The sequence below is a fragment of the Mauremys reevesii genome, linkage group 10 (assembly GCF_016161935.1).
Source record: "Mauremys reevesii isolate NIE-2019 linkage group 10, ASM1616193v1, whole genome shotgun sequence".
NCBI lineage: Eukaryota > Metazoa > Chordata > Testudines > Geoemydidae > Mauremys > Mauremys reevesii.
Window position 1 is genome coordinate 79,234,387 of NC_052632.1, and position 23,188 is coordinate 79,257,574.

Consider the following 23,188-nt stretch of genomic DNA (forward strand, 5'->3'; position numbering starts at 1 on the left):
ACTAGGACTCTCAGGAAGGACAGTAAAATGGCGCAATGTTGTCACAAAGGGATTATTAAAATCATATTAGATACCCAGAGAGATGCTCAGAAGTGATTGTTTGGGACATGTGTAGCTTTTTCCCTCCTCTTGCTAAACACAGACCGCTTCTCTAGCAAGTTTCAAACATCAGCCATTTTTTCCCATAGCCCTGTTCAAAGAAAGGCTCCCTCTTAGAGCTGATATTTTTCAATCAAAACTTTTTTCCAGTGAAAAATGCAAATGTGGTGACACCAAAATATTTAGCAAATTCTTTCATTTAGGTGAAGAAAACCCCAAACTTTAGAAAAAATTGAAGTGTTTCATTTTGACTTTTTCCAAAACAAAACGTTTCTATTTTTCGATTCAAAATGGCTTTTTCATTTCAAAATTTCCTTTTGTTTTATTTTAAAAAATAATAAATGTTAAAAAATGCTCAAAATTGAAACAGAATGTTTTGTTTGACCTAAAACTTTTACTTTTTTAAACAAAACATTTCTAAAAAACTTCATTTTCGGCTTTGACTTGAAACAACTGATTTTTCAGAATGACCATTTAAGCAAAAATCTCTTATTTACCCAGTTGTTTTCCTGATCATCCACCTGATTCTGTGGCCAATAACCATGCAATCCTACTGAGCTCAATGAGAATGCAAGCTTACCCCAGAGGGCAGAATTTGCACCTAAATATTCAAAAGTTCCTGAAAGCTTATGAGCACCTCCCTGAACCTTCTCTTTCTTGATTCTACTCCAGTGAGTGGCTCCCCATGGAAAAGGAGTTTCTAATTTCAATGTGAACTCAGTTTAAAAGCAAAACTGGGGAACTACTCTGGAGAAAATGAAAGAAAGAAATTAACATGCTGCCTTAGAGCCTGATTCAAAGCCCGTTGCAGTCTATGGAAAGACTCCCATTCACTTCAATGGGTACATTTGATCAAGCTTCCCTCTCACTCTTGGTCCCAGTGAGGATCCAAGGCTGCTATGTAGTGCCAGCTAACAGAGTCACCCCTTAAGTTGAACTATAGGGGCTTGTGCTTCTACTGTTGAAAGCCCTGAGTTTGATGCCTGCCGATGACCTCGGTGTTTGATGTATACAGCCATGGCTCCAGCAAATATGGTTCATACACTGCCGGCTTTCTCTGATAAACAAGTGATTATTAGGTCATGTACCATGGTCTGAGTTAAGGACACATACGTTAAGGACACACTTTCCCCCACTTTTTTTGCAGTGAAGACAACCAAACACCACTCCCTCCTTTCCAGGTGGTTTCTGCCACCGAGGGCAGGATTTTAGCCTATACATTTTGATTTCAAAATAGCAGACCCTGTCCCTTTAAAACGAATGCCCCTTACTCTCCCTTTGCTGTTGAACCTGATAGCAGCCATGGTCAGCGAATCTGAGGACTTATCAACTTTGGTGGCAAGGAGCAGAAAATGATGCCTTTGAATGAAATTATCTAATCCCAACAGCAACTTCTGTAATGAGGAGGATGTTATCTGACTGCCTATCCATTCTGCACTAAATAATGCAAAATCCTTATATCCCAAGGATCACCAATTTTAGATGAATGCTGGCTATAACAACAAATCATATCTCAGTACATATTAATGAGGTTTGATTTACCATGATAATTATCCTTGGTCTTCATTGCTTTTGTAAAGTACTTTATGCACAGGGAATGTATTTAACTAAGAACCATAAACCAGTCTGAAAAGGTATCAAAGCTGAAAGGCAAAGCGTGCACAGAGCAATTCCCTTAGCAAGAAAAATGGAATCCAAGCCAATATGGAACTCACAGAAGATCCTCACTTTGACTACAGCTACACACAGAAATAACTGTGCATGCCGCATGGGCTAGAATTCTCCCCCAACTCTGAATTAACTCCACCCTCACAATGCATGACAAGTGGGATGCCTGCAAAATTACTCTGATTACTGGTAGATTCTAGTGCTTGGTTTCCCTTTGATGTGGGCAGCAGGGGCCACTCAAATCAAGCGGGAACACTACATTAGAGCTGGGTGAAAGCTTTTGGTCAAAAAGTTTTGGCAAAAAATGCAGAAATCAAAATTGCAAATTTAAGTTGGTTTCATGAAATCATTTGTTTAACCCCCCCCCTCCGCAAAAAAACCCACCCTAAACATTTTGCTACAACATTTTTTAAACTAAACGGCAGCCAGAAGTTCTCCATTGCCTAGGCATGTGATCAAGATAACACACAGAACTCTCGTGGTCGCTGACAGCTCCTTTAATATGACTCAGTATTTCAGGCATTTTTCTCTGAGAAGGTGATTCTGCATTTCCTTTCCTGGGCATTCTTGTCATGCTGCTTGCTTGCCAAGCCTCTCTTGCACACTACCGGGTTTTTTCAGTGACAGTAGCAGTGTACATAACAGCCTCCACAGAGAATTCCCTCACTGGAGCCTTCTGACGAAGGACTAGATACACGCTGCTTATCCGACTTGATTAACTCTTCTTCTTGGAGAAATGGTGCATGAAAAGCGATATGCCCTTGTGTTTGAGATGGGCCTGAAACCAAAACCCTCCCGAAGTTTAAGGTCTGGACCCCAATCTCGCAGCCTGACTAATTTCCATAGGGCCTTCCAACCGTAAAAGCCCTTAAATGGTATGTAAACGTCTCCCAGGACTGAAATACAGCCACCTCTGGGGTGGAACATATCACGTAAGAGGGCATAGAGAAAGTCACAAACAACAGTGAGAGAGTGGCCTCCCAGTGCCCTTCCTTAACTGCTTAGACACAACACTCCCTTCCTGTGTTGAACTAAATCCCTACAATGATGCTTGAAAAATTTACCCTTTCCAGTTTCATCAGAGATTCAAGGACATATTGAAACAGATTGTCCCCTACATTCCTTCATCAGTTCCTACCTAGAACTGATGTCACGGTCACCCCAAAAACTGCCTGTATAATTTTGCCCAGAGTATACCTTCTTCAGAAGGATCCATTGTGGGCCCTGCCCTTTGTAGCTCGAGCTGGAAAATGAAATGATACAAACAAAGCAGCCTGAACCACCTCTCCTCTCCCTGCACAGTATCTCATAGCAACACTCCGGCTCCCTTGACACAGCAGGCTTTTATTTAGCTTAGGCCCTGCAGTACTGTAATTTCTGGTGTAGATGGTGGCAGTGTTTTGATGTCCTGCGAAACAGGATCTGTAATTCAGATTACATTAGACTTTGCTTAGGTGGGTAATTCATCATTTGTAGTACGACAATACCCATAATTACAACTCTTATTGTTGCTACTGAAATTCATGTGCAATAAAGGGATCTTAATATCATGCCAAACCTCACAGTTAATTTAGGTTCCATTTCCTTTCATTTATTCTGTAGTAAGATAATTAGATCACATAATTCGCCATTGAACGTGCCTTCGTAACAAATACATACATGAATTAGCCTATTACACAACAAATGAAGGGAATCAAAACATGAATAATTTGTAGGATTACATGAGGAATTATTATCCTCGCATACACATGGATGCAGCCATAGTCCTTATTATGTCTTTTGTGAATTTATTATCAGGATGGTCTTGAGTGTCCTTGCTGGGGTTCCTTTGGGCCCAGATTTGTAATGGCGTTTAGGCTTCATAGAATCATAGAATAGCAGGGTTGGAAGCAACCTCAGGAGGTATCTAGTCCAACCCCCTGCTCAAAGCAGGACCAATTCCCAACTGAATCACATCCCAGCCAGGACTTTGTCAAGCCTGACCTTAAAAACCTCTAAGGAAGGAGATTCCACCACCTCCCTAGGGAGCCCATTCCAGTGCTTCATCACCCTCCTAGTGAAATAGTGTTTCCTAATATCCAACCTCGATCTCCCCCACTGCAGCTTGAGGCCATTGCTCCTTGTTCTCCATGTTGCAAAATCTGACCTGATTGATTTAGGAGCTTGAGGCTCGTTTTCAAAAATGGCTTTAGGCACTGGGACCTAGACCCTCCAAGGGATTCAGCAGCCAACCACCACCGCAGTGAGGTGCCTGAACATCTTTTGGTAACTAGGTCTTGGGAGCCTACATCCCACTGACTTTCCATGATACGTCTACACGGCAAGCTCCTGACGGCTGCATGCAGCCGACGTACACTGCACGCCCTCCTAGCATGGGTATATATAACAGTGTAGACAGTGAGGCTCTGGCTAGGTGAGTAAATGAACCCTGTCGGTATATACCCTACATGGCACTGTACATCCCCAAGCACTGTCCCCCACGTTTACACTGCATTTTTAGCAGCGTAGTGTCTTGCTGCCTCCCTGCTGCTAGAGGCTTTCCCTGCCACAAGGAAAGGCTCCAGCAGGAAGGAAGCAGCGGGGAAAGGTTTCTGCAGCCTCCCCCCTTTTCCTCTGCCTCCCCCGTCAGAGCCTTTCGCTGGCACATGTAGCTACACGCCGCAGCGTGGATGCAGCTGGCTTTTCACTGTGGCATGTAGCTGCACATACCCTACACGCCGCCGCCAGTGGTGTGCAGTAGACGTAACCAAGAGACTTGGGGCACATCTATGCTTTGAGGTTGGAGGGTGATTCCCAGCCCCAGGAGACAAACCGGCGGCACCACTCAGGAATATTAAAAGTCACGGAGGCCGCTCCTATTTTGACACATTAATTCCAGGTGGGCACCAATGCATTTTTAAAATAATGGATGCCTGGGACTCATCTAAACCTTTCTGGATGCATTTTAGAGCAATAGATAGCAGCAGCAACATAACTCAAGATGTGCCACTGGGACAGCATTTGAAAGCAAAGAAAATATGTGCATCGGCCTATCTTCCTTGAGAGTGGGGCTTCTTAGAATGCTAAGGGAATAGAAGAATAGAGGGAAATTTAGAAAAGAAAATCACACCAATTACAAACGCCAACAGGTAATTATTAGCAATTAACATAATTAAAAGGAAGAAACAAGTAGTGGCAGAAACTGAAGAGCACTGTTGATGGGAATTAAGACCATACGATCAGGACATTCCTGCATATCAGAAAGTGGAAGGACCAGGTCATGTAAGAAAGGAAAGCACAAACTTTGCAACAAAGTTCACCTATCCATGAGTATTTGGGTCAGTCCTTCACCCCGCCAGCCTTACCTTTTCCCTACTCTTCCTCCTGTGTCTTTGCTTCTCCCTCTCTTCTTACTACTCTCCAATTTAACCTGCTCTTACGTAATTCACCAAACTACAAAGCAGCGGCTAAAAACAACGGTATGTCACACCCGTCTTCATTGCAGGTCTCACTGCAACAAACTCCCCCCTTCGGCAATACATATGTGTTATTTACCAGCCGTGTAATATATATGCCAACATGCTACTCACAGTGAAGGGGAGCAAAATATGGCAGTTCAGGGCTGGCCTTACTATGAAGTGAACTGAGGCGGCCGCCTCAGGTGCCAGACTGTGGGGGGGCACCACTAGGACCCAGAGTGTAGAAAATTGTTTGGGGTTCATCTTAACCTGCTAACATGTGAAAACTACAAACCAGGATTTTACCTTGTGTTCGTTACCACGTTAGCTAACACAAGATAAGCACACACCATTTTTCTAGGGAAGACAAGGCCTCTACGGTAAGCTGATCGGATGATTCCTGCATGGTAATCTACTTAGAAGTCACTGCTGTTGGGATCGGAAGTGACTCCTCCTTTGGGCTAATCTACACACAAAGCTGCACCAGTTTAACTAAAGGTTCAGTTCAGTTAAACTGGTGTAACTTTGTGCACGTGTAATGCACTCACAAGTGTGTGTTCCAAGTCTGCTTGTGTGCTGATGCATGGAGAAGAAGAGTTGCTACGGCCCCTCAAATTGTAGCAAGCTCATGTTTTTAGCTCTGGAGGTCCCCGGAACAATCCTGGCCAGGCCAGCCAGAAGGCACATGTCACAGATGGATTTGCACACTTTGGTTTAAACCGGACTTGCCTCAGTTCAGCTTGCACATGTAAGCCCAGTTTACACTGAGGTACTCAGTCCACACACAAAGTTGCACCACTTTAGTTACAGCAGTGCAACTTGTGTGTAGAAAAACCATGTTCCTTCCATACCTCTTATATAGGGAACAGCTTCAGCCAGACTCTTCTTACCTTATTCCCCAGGTTTGTATTACTCTGGGCTGGTCTTCACAGAAACTCGCACCAAAGAACTAACCTATTTCTTGTTTCAGAATAAATGTATATTATAGTTTGATATTCCTAAATCAAAACAGAACACTCATTTGGGAAAAAACAATGCCCATGCATGGATTCGAACTGAAATAACACAAGGTGGGAATTAAAAGTTAAAGTTGGTGTGTTGACTATCCCTAAGCCACAACGGGCTCCGGACCAGAAACTTTACTATCTATTGCTCTTGACCTCAGGGAACAGTGCTCCAAGGACTTGCTTATCTGATACATTACAGCTTGGGAAGCCATTTAAACATCTATGGTGAATATAACACACTCCCATTCTGACCTGATTGCACTTTGCACTGGTGTAAATGACTGCACAAGGAGAACACCTAAATATACTGATTTTCATAGATTTTAAGGCTAGAGAAGACCATTAGGATCATCCCATCTGACCATCTGTATAACACAGACCAGACAGTTTAACCCAGTAATATTTGCATCAAGCCCATATCTTGTGGTTGAGCTAGAGCATATTTTTTTTAGAAAGATGTTCACTCTTGAATTAAAGGCTTCAAGTGATGGAGAATCCATCACATCCCCTTGGTAAATTGTTCCAATGGTTAATGGCCTTAACTATTAAAAATGTATCTTATTTCTAGCCTGAATTTATTGAGTTTCAGTTTGCAGCCACTCAACCTTGTTATGCCTCTGTCTGCTAGATGAAAAACCCTTCTATCATCAGAAATCTTCACTCCCTTTTCTAAAATGTATTAATAAATATCATAGTTTGCCTCTCTCCAAACAGCACAGAGTTTATTCTTTGGTTCATTTACCTGACACGTCCCATCTATTTACCAGTTTCATTCTATTGCAGGCATATTCCTTTTTCAACTAACATCTGTCAAAACCCCTTCAAGCAACATGGGAAAAAACAAGATAAAGCAAACAGTTGCAAAATCCTACCTGAAAAATAGCTATCCAGGCATAGCCAATGTTATCAAAATTAATAGCTCCATTGTGCGGGTTTACATCCCCTGCCTTGCATACGTTGTAATATTGGTTCCAGTTTATGCAGGCGTTCCTGTTGCTGAAATCTGGGTTATACAAGTTTTGGTTGTAGGAGTCCATGCTCAAGGTGCACTCCACCCTATACTCCTTCCTGTTTGGGATATTGGAGCATTTCTGCATGCCGTTATCCCGATGGGACGAACAGATGAATGGATTCTCCTCCCCTTCTTCCGGCTGGTAATACGGCTGCAGGAAAGTAATGTTGTATGTCCTAATGGGAAAAAAGCAGATGAGAGAGAGTCAGTGTCTGATACCATCATTTGTTTCATCAGAAGGAGATGCCATGGCCTGGTAGATGCTGATTTTGACACAGGATTTAGAATTGCTTTTCTCCTCAGACTCCCAAAGTAGGTTAAAACAAGGTATGGATGGAGCACAGGGAAAGAGTGGCAAAACCTCACCTAAAAAAAGATCTGAGTGGATAGGAGTTAAGAGCGTTATTCTAAACCAGCGGTCTTGGAACTGTGGCGAATACAGTGAGAAAAGGAAGTGTAACCCTCGGGTTAGTAGAAGTTGAGTTAGCAGACTCTGTTAACCTAGGGCTTGAGTGTCTACCTGCATTTGTAAACCCAGGTTAGGAATTGTTGAACCCTGGATCCCAACCTGGGGTTCCAGAATCTACACCACATTCTGCAGGCCTGAGTCCAACCGCTCATATTCCAGACTTCCTAGCACCCTCCCAAAATGTGGCTGCTCTAGCCCTTTGTCCACCGTGCAATATAGCTAAACTTGGCTGTCAACAAAATTGACTTTCCAGAGGACAAAGAAAGTCGGCTCATAGGATTGTGGATACTTTTGGCGGACTCCCAGAACACCAATCTGATGGGGTTGCATCAACATTGCAAAGCAATAGGGCTTGAATCCTGGGTCCTGGCTTGATTCAGGCTCGGACCCTCCCGTGGGATCTTGGGACCAAACCCTGGGTTAACATGATTGTGTGTAGATTAAAACAGGGTTCGGCTTGAGCCTGAGTTTGAACCCTGGGTTTACACTGTAGTGTGGACATACCCTAATGCCAGATGATGGGAAAAAGTGTCTAGGGCTGAGTCATTTCTTGGAATAGCAGAAACAGACCGACAGACCAGGACAACAACACTGTAATGATGGAGGAAAGAATGAAAAAAAAAACCCGCACAAAATGCTTACAAGCATTTCCAAGTTCTCAAATGTGTATGGGCTCAATCTTGCTCCTACTGAAATCAGTGGGAACCTTGCCACAGACATCATCAGGAGCAGCCTCACGGGGACAAGCCGACAAACAGCATTCCTGGGAGGGAGGGCTAGTTGATCCTGGAATCATCTCTCTGGGGAAAGGCTCAAAGCACTGGAGAATGGACCCTGGAGGTGGGGGTGAACTAGAAGACCTAATAAGTCTTCTCCATCCCTAGTTTTTTATGACTGGATTTTATTAGATACCCCTAGTGCATCGGACCTTGCACACTGACAGCCTGACAGTCCACTGGCAAATATGGATGACTAATAAATGGGGAACTCTAAAAGTCTGCTCTGAAAACCTGAGGAGAAGGGCAGGGCCTGAATTCTTGCCTACAACAGGAAACTGAAAAACCTGAGATTTCCATCTCAGCCACTCCATGCCCAACCGCCCAGAGACAGAGTTTTTCTTTGGAATTAGACAGACAATGGACATTAATTACATCCAGATTTCTTAACTCCTCCTTTTTATAAACCCAGACAATAACTGGGTCACCACAACGGTCTTCTTTGCAGCTGTCTTCCTGTTCATTCTCTGTTCTATTCACTGGCTGCCCTGCTGGATGCCCTGCGATTTTAGTGGCTGTCCTGATAGCCTGCGAAATCCCCCAATAGTCTGAATTTAGTGCTCAAAGTTTGAGATTAGGAAAGTGTTATGCCATCCTGGTCTAGCCCCTTTCATCCAGTCCTCATCTTTCAAACACTTCCGTGCTTATTAAAGTGCAGAAGTCAGTCGTTAACTTAGAAAGATGTAGGACAACAGGGATTAAACAGCGTACAGCTCTCCCTCAGCAACGGCCTCTTACAGAGTGTCAATTCTGGGATCCTGCACAGAGATGGAGTTAAATCTGCTGATGCACCCTCACTGCCAGACCAGGTGGGTCCTATTAGTTGCAGGAGCCCAGAAGTGTAAAAAGGCTTGGAGTCTCCCTCTTGGGCAAAGGCAACTCAGAGCAGAGGCAGGGAGGTTTTGCAACCCTACAAAGAACTAAGCTGAAGAGGAAGCTTATGTTTTGTGGTCCTTAAGAACACAGGAAAATGCTGGGATCAGGGAAGAGCTTTGGCCACTACCCTGGCTAATGTGCGTGTGCACTATGTTGAGTGTAGGCCTATTCATTGAGCCTGATACAACTTCCATTGAAGCTAGAGGGAGTTGTACCATTCATTTCCAGGGGAGCTGGATCACGCCCTAAATCGCCGGCACCATTCCTAGATCAGAATTTCAGTCACTTCCCTGCCCCAGCTGGGTTTGTTCCTGCCCCCTCCATACTCCATCCCACCTCCAGCATTTCAATAGCTGGATCCGCTTTTTATCCAAACTACCAACCAGCTACAGGGCTATCACACATTCCCTGCCCACCCTATGGTTCCATTCCTTGGAGCATCCTCAGGGCCAGAAGGTGTTAAAGGTCACCCTGATGATACTTATTCATTGGCAGAGAGAAAGAGTGTTGCCATGACCAAGGATCAGCGGCATTACGGAAACCAGCCAGGCTGGAGTCTGCCAACAGGGAGGGCAGTGGATTTATCACGCTAGCTGGCAAACATCAAAGGAGGACGAATGCTTGAAGATCTGTTTATTTACCTTCTTAGAGAAGTGAAAAAGCTGCATGTAAATGGTGTGACGTCCTGACCCTGAAATGCACCCCCTACAAATGCATAATCCCACCATTCTGCCATCATTTTAGCCAGTGGGTAGACGTGCCTTCAGTTCCTCACTCACCAGCCGTCTAGGGACCACAGACTCAGCCAGCCTGGGAACCGCCCTGGAGTCAGGAGGAATTGAGTCCTAGCATAGAAGCTGGAGGGGGCGAAACTCTGAATTCTAGTAGCTTGGAGAGTTGAATTCCAACCCCCACACCCAGGGCCAGGCTGTGGGGCTGAAGCACAGCTCCCCTGACAGGACCCTTCTGAGCTATGGGTAGGAATAGCAGCGGCAGCGGGGAGGCCTGCAGCTTGCTGCATCCATATCCATGCAGAACCTGCGGTCCCTGCCCTGGGCTTGCCCCCACATTGCTCTCTGCGCTGCCACAGGGAATGCTGCTCACGCAGCGTAAACGCTGCTGGGAAGGCTGCCGGCGCTGTAACAACCCTCTCATCCCCTCCCAAATTGGCGGGTCCCCACCTGGGAGCCAGCGCAGCGTTCAGGGGGAGTGCCTCCCCCTGCACCCTGTGGGGGAAGAGGCCGCAGCCCCACAGAGAGAGGCGACGGCTGAGGGGCTCTCTCCTGTTCACTCAGAGGGCTTGTTAAGACTAGACTAGCTTCCCCGAAGCACCGTCCTTTGCCTCAATTAAGCAGCGACCCGGTGTCCGTCTCCCACCTGGCAGGCCGTGGAACTCGTCTCTGAACCAGACTCATTAGTCTACAGTTTGGGAGATAACGTTTTTAAAGAGCTGGAGCCAGCGCCAAAGGTTCTCTCCGCCGCAGGTCTCCAGCCGCCCCGCCACCCTATCTCTGGCTGCAGGCGGGAACAGAACGTTCCCTAACGCTCGGCTGCTTGAACTCTTGCACACACGGGATCCTCCCCTTCCCGCATCACTTCCTTTTGCTAGAGAAGCCCTCACACTTTTCCCTTTCAAGCTCGACACTGAAATGTTCCCAACTGCCATTCAGCAGGTCAGGCCTGGGCAAGGAGCAGGGGGATTGCCTTGCATACTGCGGCAAGTTATCACCTGAAAAGCTGGCCCACCGCAGCTTGGCTTTAATGAAATATTTATTCCTTGCTGCTCTCTGATCATTACTGGCCGTGGAAGGGATCCAGCTCTGCTGCCCACTTGTCTATGCTGCTTTTTTTTTTTTAAATAAGTTTAAACGCTGTGTTTGAATCAGTTGTTGAAAGGGAAAGATTAACAACTCAAATTGCAGTCAGGCATAGCGAGGAGAGTGGCTGTAGCTTCCTGCTGTCCCCCACACACCTAAACCTGACAGGCAGCCCCCAGTCCTGGCCTCTTCACACCCACAGAGCGTGATCGATGTCCCTGAACTCAGACCGGCAACCCCCACTGCTTCCAGTCCTGGGCTTGTCCCCTGAGCTCTGCTGATGCCCCTCAATCTCAGCCTGTAGCCCTACGCCCTGGGTCTCCCCTCTCCCTCAGCTCGGCCAAAGCCCCTCATTCCCACCTCGCAGCCCTCCTGCTATGTCACCCCTGGGTCCCTCTAGAACAGAGACTGTCAAACATGGCAGACCAGGTGCTAGACTCCACAGCTGTGCTTTGAAGGGTCTAAGAATACATACCCCTGGAAAAGGAGTGGGCTGCTCTCCAGTGAAGGCCCTTTTGGAAGATGCCCGTTTGTCAACCTGACCATTGCAACTGTCTCGAGGTAACGGCTATTCTCCGGCAGCACAGCAGCTCTGAGGGGCGCAAGCATGGAGGAAGGAAACCAAGAGGAACACCAAACAATGTGTCTCTCCCTGTCCTTCTCTGTGGGGAAACCTCAGCTTGCTTTCCTTTGTTTCTTAAGGACCACAGACCAACGTGATTTTGCCAGGGCTACCTACTTCCACCTCAGAAAGAAGGCCCTGAGAATTGTGGGGGAGCTCAAAGGCGCTGACCTGTCAGAGGAAGTCTGAGGCCTATGAGACAGCCCAGACAGCTCTTCCAGGGGTTCCACTCCCCTCACATGAACCACCCCCCACAGCACCGTTTCCAGTTCCCGGTCATTTTGTCCCATCCAGCTCTGGCACCAGGAAGCCACAGCAGAGATGCAATTCCCGGTCCTTCCCCATTCTCTGCCTACAAAAGTCTGCTTCTGCTCTCTGCAGCATGTCTTTCTGTGGTGAGGCTCCAGTGGTCTCATAATTAAGTGTGTGTGTGTGTGGGGGGGGGGTTGCCAAAGGCTAAAGGGTTTCACAGGTGGACAGGAGGCAAGATGTGGATACATGCAGGTAGGAGAACTCAGTTTTAGGTGCAGCATCGGGCCCCACGAAATCTAGGACTGGCCGTGTTTTTTGTCCCCAATAGCATCACAAATGGGGTTAGGATAGTTCTACCATAAGGTCTGCTTGTTAACTTCAATTTTATGCTGCATCCTGCTAATAAGGGTTGCCACGCCACTGTGATGTCATGTCGGTGTGTCACAAGCCCAACATTGCCAGGTCAGGAAGTTGGGCCAGTCCACTAGTTCATCACATCTTCATGTCAACGCAGCCACGTTATTTTGTTGCTGCACTATGGTGCAACATCATCCTGCACTGTTGCAACAGCACAATATAAAGCCCCAACAATGCCACATGCTGACTGACCACAACCACGTTTCCTGCAGGTGCAGGGATTGCAACATCAGGCTCATGACATAGTCCCACAACATCGCTCATTTTTTTCCTGCAGGATCAATTTTCAATAGGTGTCAGCTAGCAACAGGTCCGAAACAAAACCCTGGCTCCAAACTTCATGGCCTGGGTCCACCTCCAGAAATGGCTTACAGCAGAAATTAACTAATTAGCAAACTAGAGAGAAGCATGGCCAGGAGCAGCCATTCTGTGGTTCCTCTGGAATCCTCTTTCTTGCTGAAAAAGTCAAGTTTGCCTCACTAAAAGCAACTCCCCTCTTGGTGCACAGAACAAACTTCAGACAAACCCAAATTCCAATTAAAAGCAATTTGGCTTTTCAATAAATCCATCTCCAGGCACGTCCCTGGGAAGAGTAAGTCGAGCATTAACAAGGAGCGAATCAGCCATCTCAAACTCTTTCTGTTGCAGAATTTAAAAAAAACAAAACCAAAAGCACATTACCGAGGGCTGTACGCTTATCTCCAATCTGATTTAATTAGTCTGGGATTCAGTTTACGGTTCTGGAAGGCTAAGATAACTGGGGGCTTTAATTGCTGCATGGCTGGTGTGTGCCTTTTCACTAATCTTTACTTACACCTGTAATTTCTGGGGCAAAGCAATGGAGTGTCAGAGCCTTGGACTTTTCACACTGTTTGTCTAGCACTCATGCAGATCCACTAGCACCAGTAATGTTGAAGTGCTAGTGTAGACCAAGCACAGATACTTTGCCACTGGTTTAGCGTGAAAAGTGCTAGCGCAGACACGCAATCTGCTCTGAACAGCAACATGCATATCTAAGGTGCAATGTAATAATTAAATAAAACCAATCAATAAATAAGGGAAAAAAAGCAACAGGGCTCAGAGAGAACTTAGATTTTACTTTCATAGAATCATAGAATATCAGGGTTGGAAGGGACCTCAGGAGGTCATCTAGTCCCGCTCCCTGCTCAAAGCAGGACCAATCCCCACATTCAGGGTAGGGGCTAGTCCTTGTTTCTGTGAAGTGCATAGTGAACTTCTAGGTACTTGCTAATGAGAATTTAATTAAATCCCGTAAACACGGCCATACTGCTTTCCTTTTAACCTATCGCTTTAAGCCTTCACCTAAGTCCTTCTACAAAGTTATGGCACTCAGTAACTGTGTTCTAGGGACGGCACAAACTTCGCAGGGCAGTGCGGACGGAAGGATTTGCTGTGAACATCATTCACTGTGAAGTTCGTCTCCTCTGCCCCCCTGGTAATTGAAACACTTCTCAAACAAACATCCAATCAGCTCCATGGATTGGGAAATGGAGCGAGTCAAATGGATAATTTGCTATTTAATGGCGAACTGAGCTAGATACATGTCATTTCCCACCCAGCCACCCATCGGTCACCCTGCTCTAGACGGGATTCTATGATTTTTCTGCTCTACTGCTGCCATTGCTGCTTGGAAAGTGGTGTTCTGCCTTTGACTCCTTCCACAACCCTGCTAGCTCTGTGAGTAATGCCCGTCCATTTACCACCTCCAGCGCTAAAGTCCGTGCCGGCCAGACCAACCTTTGGGTGTGGAAGGGGAGGACTGGTGGGAACATCTTAAATAACAAAATCAGACCAGGGGGCAACTGAGAACACATGTCTGTGAGGTTTTCAGCAACTCTAGGTATATTTACTTATGGAATCCCTAAGTGCAGGGGAAGTCACAGCAAAGCTTCTAAGATGGAAGCCTGAGGTAACAAGCATATTGCAACTAGAGAAGCAGAACCGCAATGTTCAGCTCCATTTCCTCATGATTCCAGATTTCAGGGGCCTACTGGAGCCATTAGCTAAGCAAGCAATAATGTGAGATTATCTGGAGGCAGGAGTGGAGAAAGAATAGATTTTTCTGTTATAAAATAACAAAAAATAGCTAGCTCTTCTCTGGCACTTTTCCTCAATAGTTCTCAAAGCTCTTTACACAGGCAGACAGTATCGTTATCCCCATTGTACAGGTGTGGAAACTGAGGCTCAGTTATTAAGCAGTTAGATCTAAGGCCCAGTTTAGAAGGGGGTGTAGGAAGGTGTTCCTCTAACATTCATCCCTGCAATTAAATGACTGCTTCAAAGCAGGGGCTATTCACTCGCCAAATCTCTGAGCCTGCACCAGCCATAATCTTGTCGGAGACTGCACGGTTTAGCAATTAAAACTCAAGTACCAAGCACGTGGGAAGTCCCAGCTAAACCAATGGCTCCTGTGCAGTTTGTCTTATTCATCCACCCAGGCATTTTTGAGAGAAGCATCAGTAAACCAAGCTGGGAAATCGCTACCAACACTGCAATAAAAAACTGGAGTCTGCTTCTCTGAGCTGAAGAGGCCCAGGGGAAATAAATGACATCTTATTTATATGGAATCTAGGGCCTGGAAATAGACAGAAGCGTGGGGGCAGGGATCTCTCCCTTATCGGATTTGCTTCAGGATGGCACAGGCAGATGCAACACCAGCTGAAGTCAAATAGGGGTACAGAGGCTCAGCATCTCTGAAAATCCAGCTGCCTATTGCGTATGGCAGAGATTTATGGGGCCTGTACACCGGTGAAACCATTCAGCACAAAACTCTGGTTTTTCTTCGTCCTGTATAATTCGCCTTTTCCGTGGAGAAATAGCAAACACACAAGCTCTGCCGTTCAGATCCTTTCCCAGGGAGAACCTTAGAACAGCTCCACAATGGAGCTAGGATGACTCACACCAGCTGAGGATCCCTCTCCTTCCGGCTTAGGCCCAGTGCATCAGATAAAACCCTGTTCCCTGGCTCAAGGGAGGGGTCTAGCCATCACCCCCAGGGTCAGATATCAGTCTTCCCCCACCCCAGTCTCTCCCTTCCTGTTCTTGAAGCAGCTGGTTTTATGGCCCCTTCACTGGAGAGCTGGAGTGAACGCGGATTGCTATGAACTCCTTATTGGCCAAGGCCAAGGCGAGCTCTCCGTGCCCTGTCTCAGGGCCTCACACTGGGCCCCATTTCCGGCCCACGGGACGTGCCAGACTATACAGAGCATCTGCATCTTGAGTTGAAGAGACAGAGACGGCACATTAAAACATTGCATCTTTCCGGCCTGCCCGAATTCCTCCTGCCCACCCACAAGCCTCTTTTGTTCCAAGGGAAATTTCCATCCAAAAACAGGCTGAAGAACAGTCCGAGTGCTGTATTCCTGCTGTTCTTGTTATGCGATCGAATGCTACGTCGTCACACAGAGAGAGGGGGATTCTTGTGGAGGATTAATGTGCCAAGACACGTGTATAAGTGTGTGGAGGTTTTCAGGGGAGAGAGAGCAGGAGCACATGGAGGTAGCTGAAAGATTTGGGGAGGGGGTAAGGAAGAATAAAAAAAACAAAACCCCACACACCAGACGAAAGTTTGCTTGGAACATAATCAGCAGACATCCCCACTGTCTGCAGTTGGGCCTTAGAGGAACAAAAGGCACAGGAATGCACCTGACATATGCTGGAGGCTGCGTGTGGGTGGAAGCCGCGTGGGCGTGTTACATCCTGTGCCAATTGTCTCTTCAACGTGGCCTTCTCAGAGAGTTTGATTTTCAGCAGCCCGCTAGGCTACAAAATAACCAGGGAGAGAATGACTGTAGTACACGAAGTGGTGACCGTGGGAGAGAGAAGACAGACAGCTCGGGGGGTTGCTAATGGGCTGTGTCAGTCAGTCACTGGCTGGTCGGAGCCCAGACTGATAGGGAGTGAGAGGCATTGCCTCAGAGGCTCTGGGTGAAACACACTGGTGATCTCAGCGTTGTCACGGCACTGCTGGGGCAGCAGCTAGCTTGTTCCTGCAAAACACTGGATTAAATGCAGCTCTAGCACCAATGGGCCCAAGCCCCAGTGAATGCACTGGGAACTGCCCCCACTTACGCTAGGGCAGAGCAAGTCGGAGAGTCACTTTGTCAAGCAAAAGGCCGCTCAGCGTGGGAGGCTGCATGCTGAATCTGCAGCGCCATCGCAGAACAAAGGCTGTGGGGGCTGATTGGGCCAGCCATGGCTCTCAGGCCTGAGGGAGCAATTGTGGGGCCTCTCTGCACAACACGGAGGGAGGTCTGGGAGCAGCAGCAGCTGAGGGCGACATGAACAGCCCCATTTTGGCCTCACTTTCTTATTAGTCAGCGCTCTTCGCACAATACGCTCATCCTGGGAAGCCGCATCCACACGCGGCCCTAGTAAGTCTGTTATTGATGGTGGCACTTTCCCCGTCCTGGTGGCTCAGCATGCAGCACGCTGCGTTCCAAGGTGCTCCGGGTACTGCTCCATAAATTCCATTTGACTTCCTCGCCGTGACCTTTTAGATGCAGCGTACGGAGAAAAACCAAACCCGATGTAACAACAGTTCCAGCTACTGCATGGAAATAGACCCGGAGCTTCCCTGCCTCCTGCCGTTCTCATTTACTGTTTGAGACCTCGACATTTCTGGCCCTAATGTTCCCTTTGACAATGCGATGCGAAACAGCGTTTCCAAGCGCTGTGCTGGAGGTGACAGCTTTTCCTCTTCCAGCCCATAGGTATGAAAGACCATCAATGCCATAGAGCCACATGCCTGAAACCCACTAGCCGTGACTGAGCACCCTCAGCCTTCCAAGGCAACATGCAGCTTCTAGCGCCGGGGTCTTGCAAATGAGACTCAGCAACCCTGTGGTTGGTGTCAACCGGGCGTGGCTAACACGGAGCCAACCCCCCAAAGAGCACCGGCCAAACCTTTCCCCCTTTGCATGGTGCTGTGCACTGGCTGACTTTGCAGCCAGGTAACTGTAGTACAGGCTGGTAATGTCTTTTTAAAATTAGTCATGTGCTATGACCAGAGCACCTCCCATTGGAAGGGGTCTCTCACATGATGCAGACACACCCATGGTCTGCATGGTCAGAGTCCGTAGGAGCCAGCTTGTTATATATCTAATAAAGAGACTTTATCCCCCTGGTCTCGCTCTGGGGCTGCAGGAAGATACCCTCAGCTGCTTGATGGTGTTAGAAAGCGCAACAGTAATCAGCTCCAGCCCAAGGCCTAAGCAGACTAAGCAATTCCTTAAGGCCCCGAGCAGCTCAACGGGTCCCCCTATTTGCTGTCTATTATGTGTTGTGTGTAGGGGGCCCCCAATGGGCTAGCACTGCCTTTGACAGTAACAGACCATGGGGTCGCCTAGCAACTGCCTAGTTTTCCTCAGTAGTTAACGAGCTCATCCTTGTTACCCAGGTCTCCTGAGTTCAGATACAGGACACGTACTGTTTTGCAAAGGCCTTCGAACCTGTAAGGAAAATCTACATGTTCCCACCTCGGCAGGAGAGAAGTTTCAGCCGTTGGGTGCTCTCTCATCTTGCAGTCCCGGTTATCCAGAGAGTTCCTGGAATTGCAGCAGCCTTTGGTCTTAACCAGGTGAAGAAAAGGGCATTTTAGCCCTATGTGCTCCAACTCCTGGGTTTGCTGACAAGTATATAGCAGCAAACAGAACAAAACTGGCTTGGGCTAAGCAAGATAGTTCCACCCAGCGAGGTGCAGGCAGTGTGTTACTCTTCAGACTTCTTGAGTGTCCTCCTCTGGAGTTAAAACTACTAAGCAGAGAAGAAACATAAAATCCTCCAGAGTAATGGGGAGTTGGAAACCTGTGTCTTGGAGCCTGGCAGGTGAGCTCAGTACATAGGCGTGCGTACTGCTGCAGGGAGAGTCACCATGAGAAGAAGGATGGTCTTGTGGCTTAGGCGTTGGCAGGGGACCTGGAAGATTTGGGTTCAGTTCCCAGTTCTGCTGACTGTGTCCTTGGAACAAGACATTTGCCCTCTCTGGGCACCAGCTTAAAAACCAAGAAGGCAATTTTGACCAGAATCTGTTTTGATCCATTCGTGGCATTTCAGATGACATGCCCTTCGAAGCAGCCTCTAATTGCTCACCCAGGAAAACCAGCCCAGGCTGGAGTGCAGTAGATGAACCATTGTAATGAGCCAGACAGATGTCAAACTAAGCAGATGCTCATTATCTTCAGTGGCCCACACGCAACCCCCTTCCCCAATTCTGGAACCAGGAGCACACTGGTTGCTAATGGCTGCGGGGGCGGGTCAGGGCTCCATCTCTCATGGGTAATTATAATTAGGATTCCACCCAGAGCAGAGCTGGATTTCCAAAGGGGGAGAGACCAGCTGGATTGATGATTGGACAATTAGCAGCTGATGGATGCCAAAGCCCACTTGCTGGCGCTTGTTTCATGTTTAAATGTGCGGACGGAGACACATGCCATAATCACTGAGCATGGACAAAGGATTCAAGAGCGATCCAGGCAGGTGTGACCGATGCATGCATGTGATGCCAACCCCCTAATCTTCCACCCTGGTTATTATGAAAACTATCCATCCCAGTCCAGTGTAATCAGACACAGTGCAATGCTCTATGGCACACACGAGTTTGTAGCTATCTGTCCTCCCAGCTGCAAGTCAGTTAATACATGTTTGTCTTCCCAAATCAATCTTTTCCATTGCACCCTCTCTCCCTCCTGGGTTATATTTAACCTCTTGATTTGATACACTCCCCCCAGTACATTAAAACTGGGCAGAAGGATGGTAAATGTGGCTAGTGAAACAAAGGCTTGGTGAGGGCAGAGAGATGGGCACCATGCCAGACATTTCTGCTAGAGGATAAATGTTGTCTGCAGCTGTACCACCTTGGGCGGCGATCTAACAAGCTAGGTAGGGTCAGATCTGGTCAGTGCATTGGCGGGAGACTTCTGGGGGAAGCCCAGTTAACTAATGATTTTTGAAGCCGGGAAAAGGTCTGCATGTGAGGTTTGGAGGGAAGTTTGGCTTCACTCTTACATTATCAGACCTGGTTTTTTCTGCCTCTTTTGCGCAATTTTGCACCTGCACTAAAATCACTTTTAAAAAAATGAACATCCTCCACAGAGGGCCAAACGCAGCCAATGGGCATTCACAGCGTTGTGTCCATTTACGCCAGCGCTGATTTCTACAGAGAGTCTTTGCTGGCTCTGAGTAACCAGTGCTGCTCCTTTGGGTCTGTGCTGCTAAAGAGGCCACAGAATTGAGACTCCACTTTCCTCCCTTCCCATCCCATTACAAAAAGCTGGCACTGCAGCTGCTCACTGAACAATGGCTGCGCTCTACGTTTACTGTAGTGGCCATAAGAAACAATCTCATGACATGGTAGCAATGTAGCAAAATTAAGATCCTTTCTTGGTGTCCAGTTGTACCAAGTGGCCTGTCAGTGATTCCAAATGGGTAAAAAAAATGCGAAGCAAAACCATCATCCAATGGTTAAAAAGCCAGTGAGATCCATGAACCAAATGGAAGCTACTCATCTGAAACCACCTACCTTGTTCAGGGCGGGCAGGCCAGCTGGTTATATTGTTATTTGCATATAGATATCCTTTGCATAACTTGCTAATGGTTGTGAATCCACTCACCACTAGACCCCTGGGCTGGGAGGACAAATGCACCAGAAATGAAGAGTGGATTAGCACCTCTTTCTCTGCCAACTGGCCTGTCTGTCTGTCGTGCTTGCTGCAGTAGTATGTCTAGTGGAGATGTAGGATTAACAACGCCCTCCAGTTCTAACACAGGCAATGGCAGTCCAACCTCCCCGCCCATTGCCTTGCAAAGCATGCCTCAGTGCCGGCTCAGAGGAACTATCCTCCAGGAAGGAAGGCAGTCGTTTACCTTCATCTACAGGCTTTGGAGCTCTCAATGAGCACGCTCCTGCCAGGTGCTGAGTGCCCTGGATGTCCCATGAAGCCAGGGGGAATTGAGAGCACTCAAAACTTCACCGGATTGGGCCCTTCAAGAGGAAATTCCTCTCCAGGGGAAATCAGACTGACAAATCCATTGCCTTAAGGAAAGTCAGAAGGGCCAGTTAAGCTACACTCACAAGCACCTTTCACACAAACCCACAGAGCTGTCTGCAATGCCCTATACCTACTTCCTGAACACTTTAAAAAAGCTAAGCAGCCAAAGGCACTGCAGCGTGGAGCGGCTCTGGAGTTAATTAAGACTGAAGTGCTCGTGTTCTACCTGTCTGGCAGCATGAGCTAAATACGACACGTCACAGCTCTTTCGCCGAATTTCTTCAAAGGAAATTAACTAGAAACTGTAGTCAAAGGGCCAGAGGCAGATCTCACTTACACTGGTTACTTCAGTTAAACGTCATGGGTCTGATTCTTCCCTGCCCCTTGTATAGTCATTGACACCAGCGCAAAATGGGTTTAAAACCCCACCATTCTCATCGGGTAGCATTTTACATCGCAGTGGTGTAATGCTAGCAGGGCTGCAGAGACTCGGGCTCTGTGATTGCACGGGAGTCACTCCCAATTTACAGGGGCGCTCGGGAAATCAGAACCAGGATTCTAGTCTTTGCTGACTACCCAAGCACCTGCCCCCTTCTCTTATTCTGGACTGTTGTTCCCCTCTGGCAGCTAAACGGAATGGGAAAAGTTCATGCCCGTCTCTTTGGTCTTGGCCTCCAGCAGCAGGCTCAGATGGGAGGAAAGCTGCGGTGGGTCCTTCTGCCCAATGGGCACGTCAAAGGTCGAGCAACCATTGTCTTGGGCTGAGGAGAGCAACAATGGGCATCAGGGACACGGAATGTCCCTACTGGCAAATGACACTAAACGACCAGAATCTCATTCCCCTTTCAGTACAGACGTCTATTCTCTTTGCCTCTGTTTAAAGCCACGGCTTAATTTTAATCCTATGTCCAATGCATAAGGGTTTTCTCTTCCTTTTGACTGCTCTCCCTGGAGCTGAAAGGCATGACCGAGGGCCAGACACATCTAGTTCACAGCAGCAAGGGAGGAAAACCTACCCAGGGCACTAAAGCAAATGGGCCAAATTCTCCCCTCAGTTACACTCGTGCAGCCCTATTTACTTCAATGACGTAGGAATTTCCTCTGTCACAAGCCCGTCTGAGCCACCCCATTTGTTTCTGCTATTCAGTGGGGTAGCACTGAATAATGCACTTATGCCAACGTCTACCACAGTAGCACAGGTGGCACTGAAGTTATTGGGGCCGTGCCGAAATACATGGGGTGGTGGTTGTAAAAATGAGAGCAGAATTTAGCCCTCCAAGAGCCTCTCAGGATGCCCGAGGGACAAGTATTCCATCAGCAGGGTGACCACAATGAATATTTCCACTGGGATTTGTTCTCTATCTAGCAGGGCAAACCTCAAAAGATTTGGGGGTTCTAGTCCATTCTTCTACACTCTCAAAAATCCAGAAGATGATTTCAGAACTCTTGGTCTTGACCCTGCTCCCAGTGAAGTCAATGTGGGTGCTGCCATGAACCTTAGCAGGCGCTGGGTTGGATTCTTTGGGACTGAAAAACTGCACTGGATTCTTGGAAGAAGCTTTCTTCTGAGATTTGCAGTCAAGTAAAAAAATCATCCAGAAACATCCCTTCCTGTGGGATTTCACTGCGTCTGCCTCTGTGAACGTTTTGCTGGCACCCAGAAGCGCAGACTCGGGGGAATGAAAAAGACAGATGATAAGGTAGAAATTTTGATCAAGCCTCAGAAATCATTCACTCCCAGTTTGAGGCCAAGCTTTGGGGGGGTGATGGTGAGTGGGGCTATTTTACACAAACCAAATGCAGTTTTAGGAGTGATCTCTCACTCCATAGAGAACAAGAGTCAAAGTGGAAGTTCTGGAGCAACATTTGGACATAAGGGGAAATATACGAGCCCCGTCCCTTCCTTCAGGGCTGCAGAGGGCCCCAGACACAATGGAAGAGGTGCAAGGCCTTTACACTATTACTCCAGTGTAACTAACAGCAGAATCAAATCCAGAGCATTTGCAACCCCTAAGCCTTCCGGAGCCCAGCTGCTCGTGACTCCCTGTACATCCCTAAGCAACTGGATTTGTAGGTGGCAGACATGGAAAGTTGATCCACAGCAACTTGGATCCACCTGCTACTGTTCCCTGTAGACCAGGTGTGTAGGAAAAGTAGTAGCCACAGAAGTGCTGCCATGCCTGGAGCCGAGGACCCCCTCCCTCAGCACCAAGTCCGGTGACTCAGGCTTAGTGCAGGGAACCCAATTTAGCTCTTAATGATAAGAATTGAGCCCTTGATTAGAAAATCCTGCAGTGCCTTTGATGCGGCTAATGGACGTTATGTAACAGCCTGTTCCTCTGTGCTGGTTAGTTTTCGTACTTTGCAAGTGATCCCCGTGTGGTTAATTTTTAAAGGCTCCACTTTGCAGCAACCCACCCCTCCCCCCATACATAATTTTGACTATGGGGACGCAAACCGGTCAAAGAGATTAGAGAGAGCCGCCTATGTCAATTACAGCGCTCTGCTCCAGGCGCCCAAAACGCTGCACTCACACTGTGCTTGTTCACTGTAAAATGGAAATGCAACCTCTCAGAGCGCAGTGTTAACACAGCTTCATGAGCTTTTAAATGACAACTGTGTGATTATCTTATGACTGATGGAAAGTCCCGAAGAACGCTGCGCGGTCTTTGATTGGCACTGGCTAGAGAACTCTGGGTCATGGGTATCAGAGCAATAAGACGTAGG

The 23,188-nt window shown here is 47.4% G+C and overlaps 1 protein-coding gene across 2 annotated transcripts in view; it reads right to left on the minus strand.

Moving 5' to 3' along the window:
• Positions 1-23,188, minus strand: part of CACNA1H (calcium voltage-gated channel subunit alpha1 H) — a 581,666-nt gene that overhangs the window by 142,222 nt on the left and 416,256 nt on the right. For both annotated transcript variants that reach the window (XM_039490763.1, XM_039490762.1), the window contains exon 10: positions 7,084-7,399. In XM_039490763.1, coding sequence (XP_039346697.1) covers positions 7,084-7,399 — 316 coding nt within the window. The remainder of the gene's footprint in view (positions 1-7,083; positions 7,400-23,188) is intronic.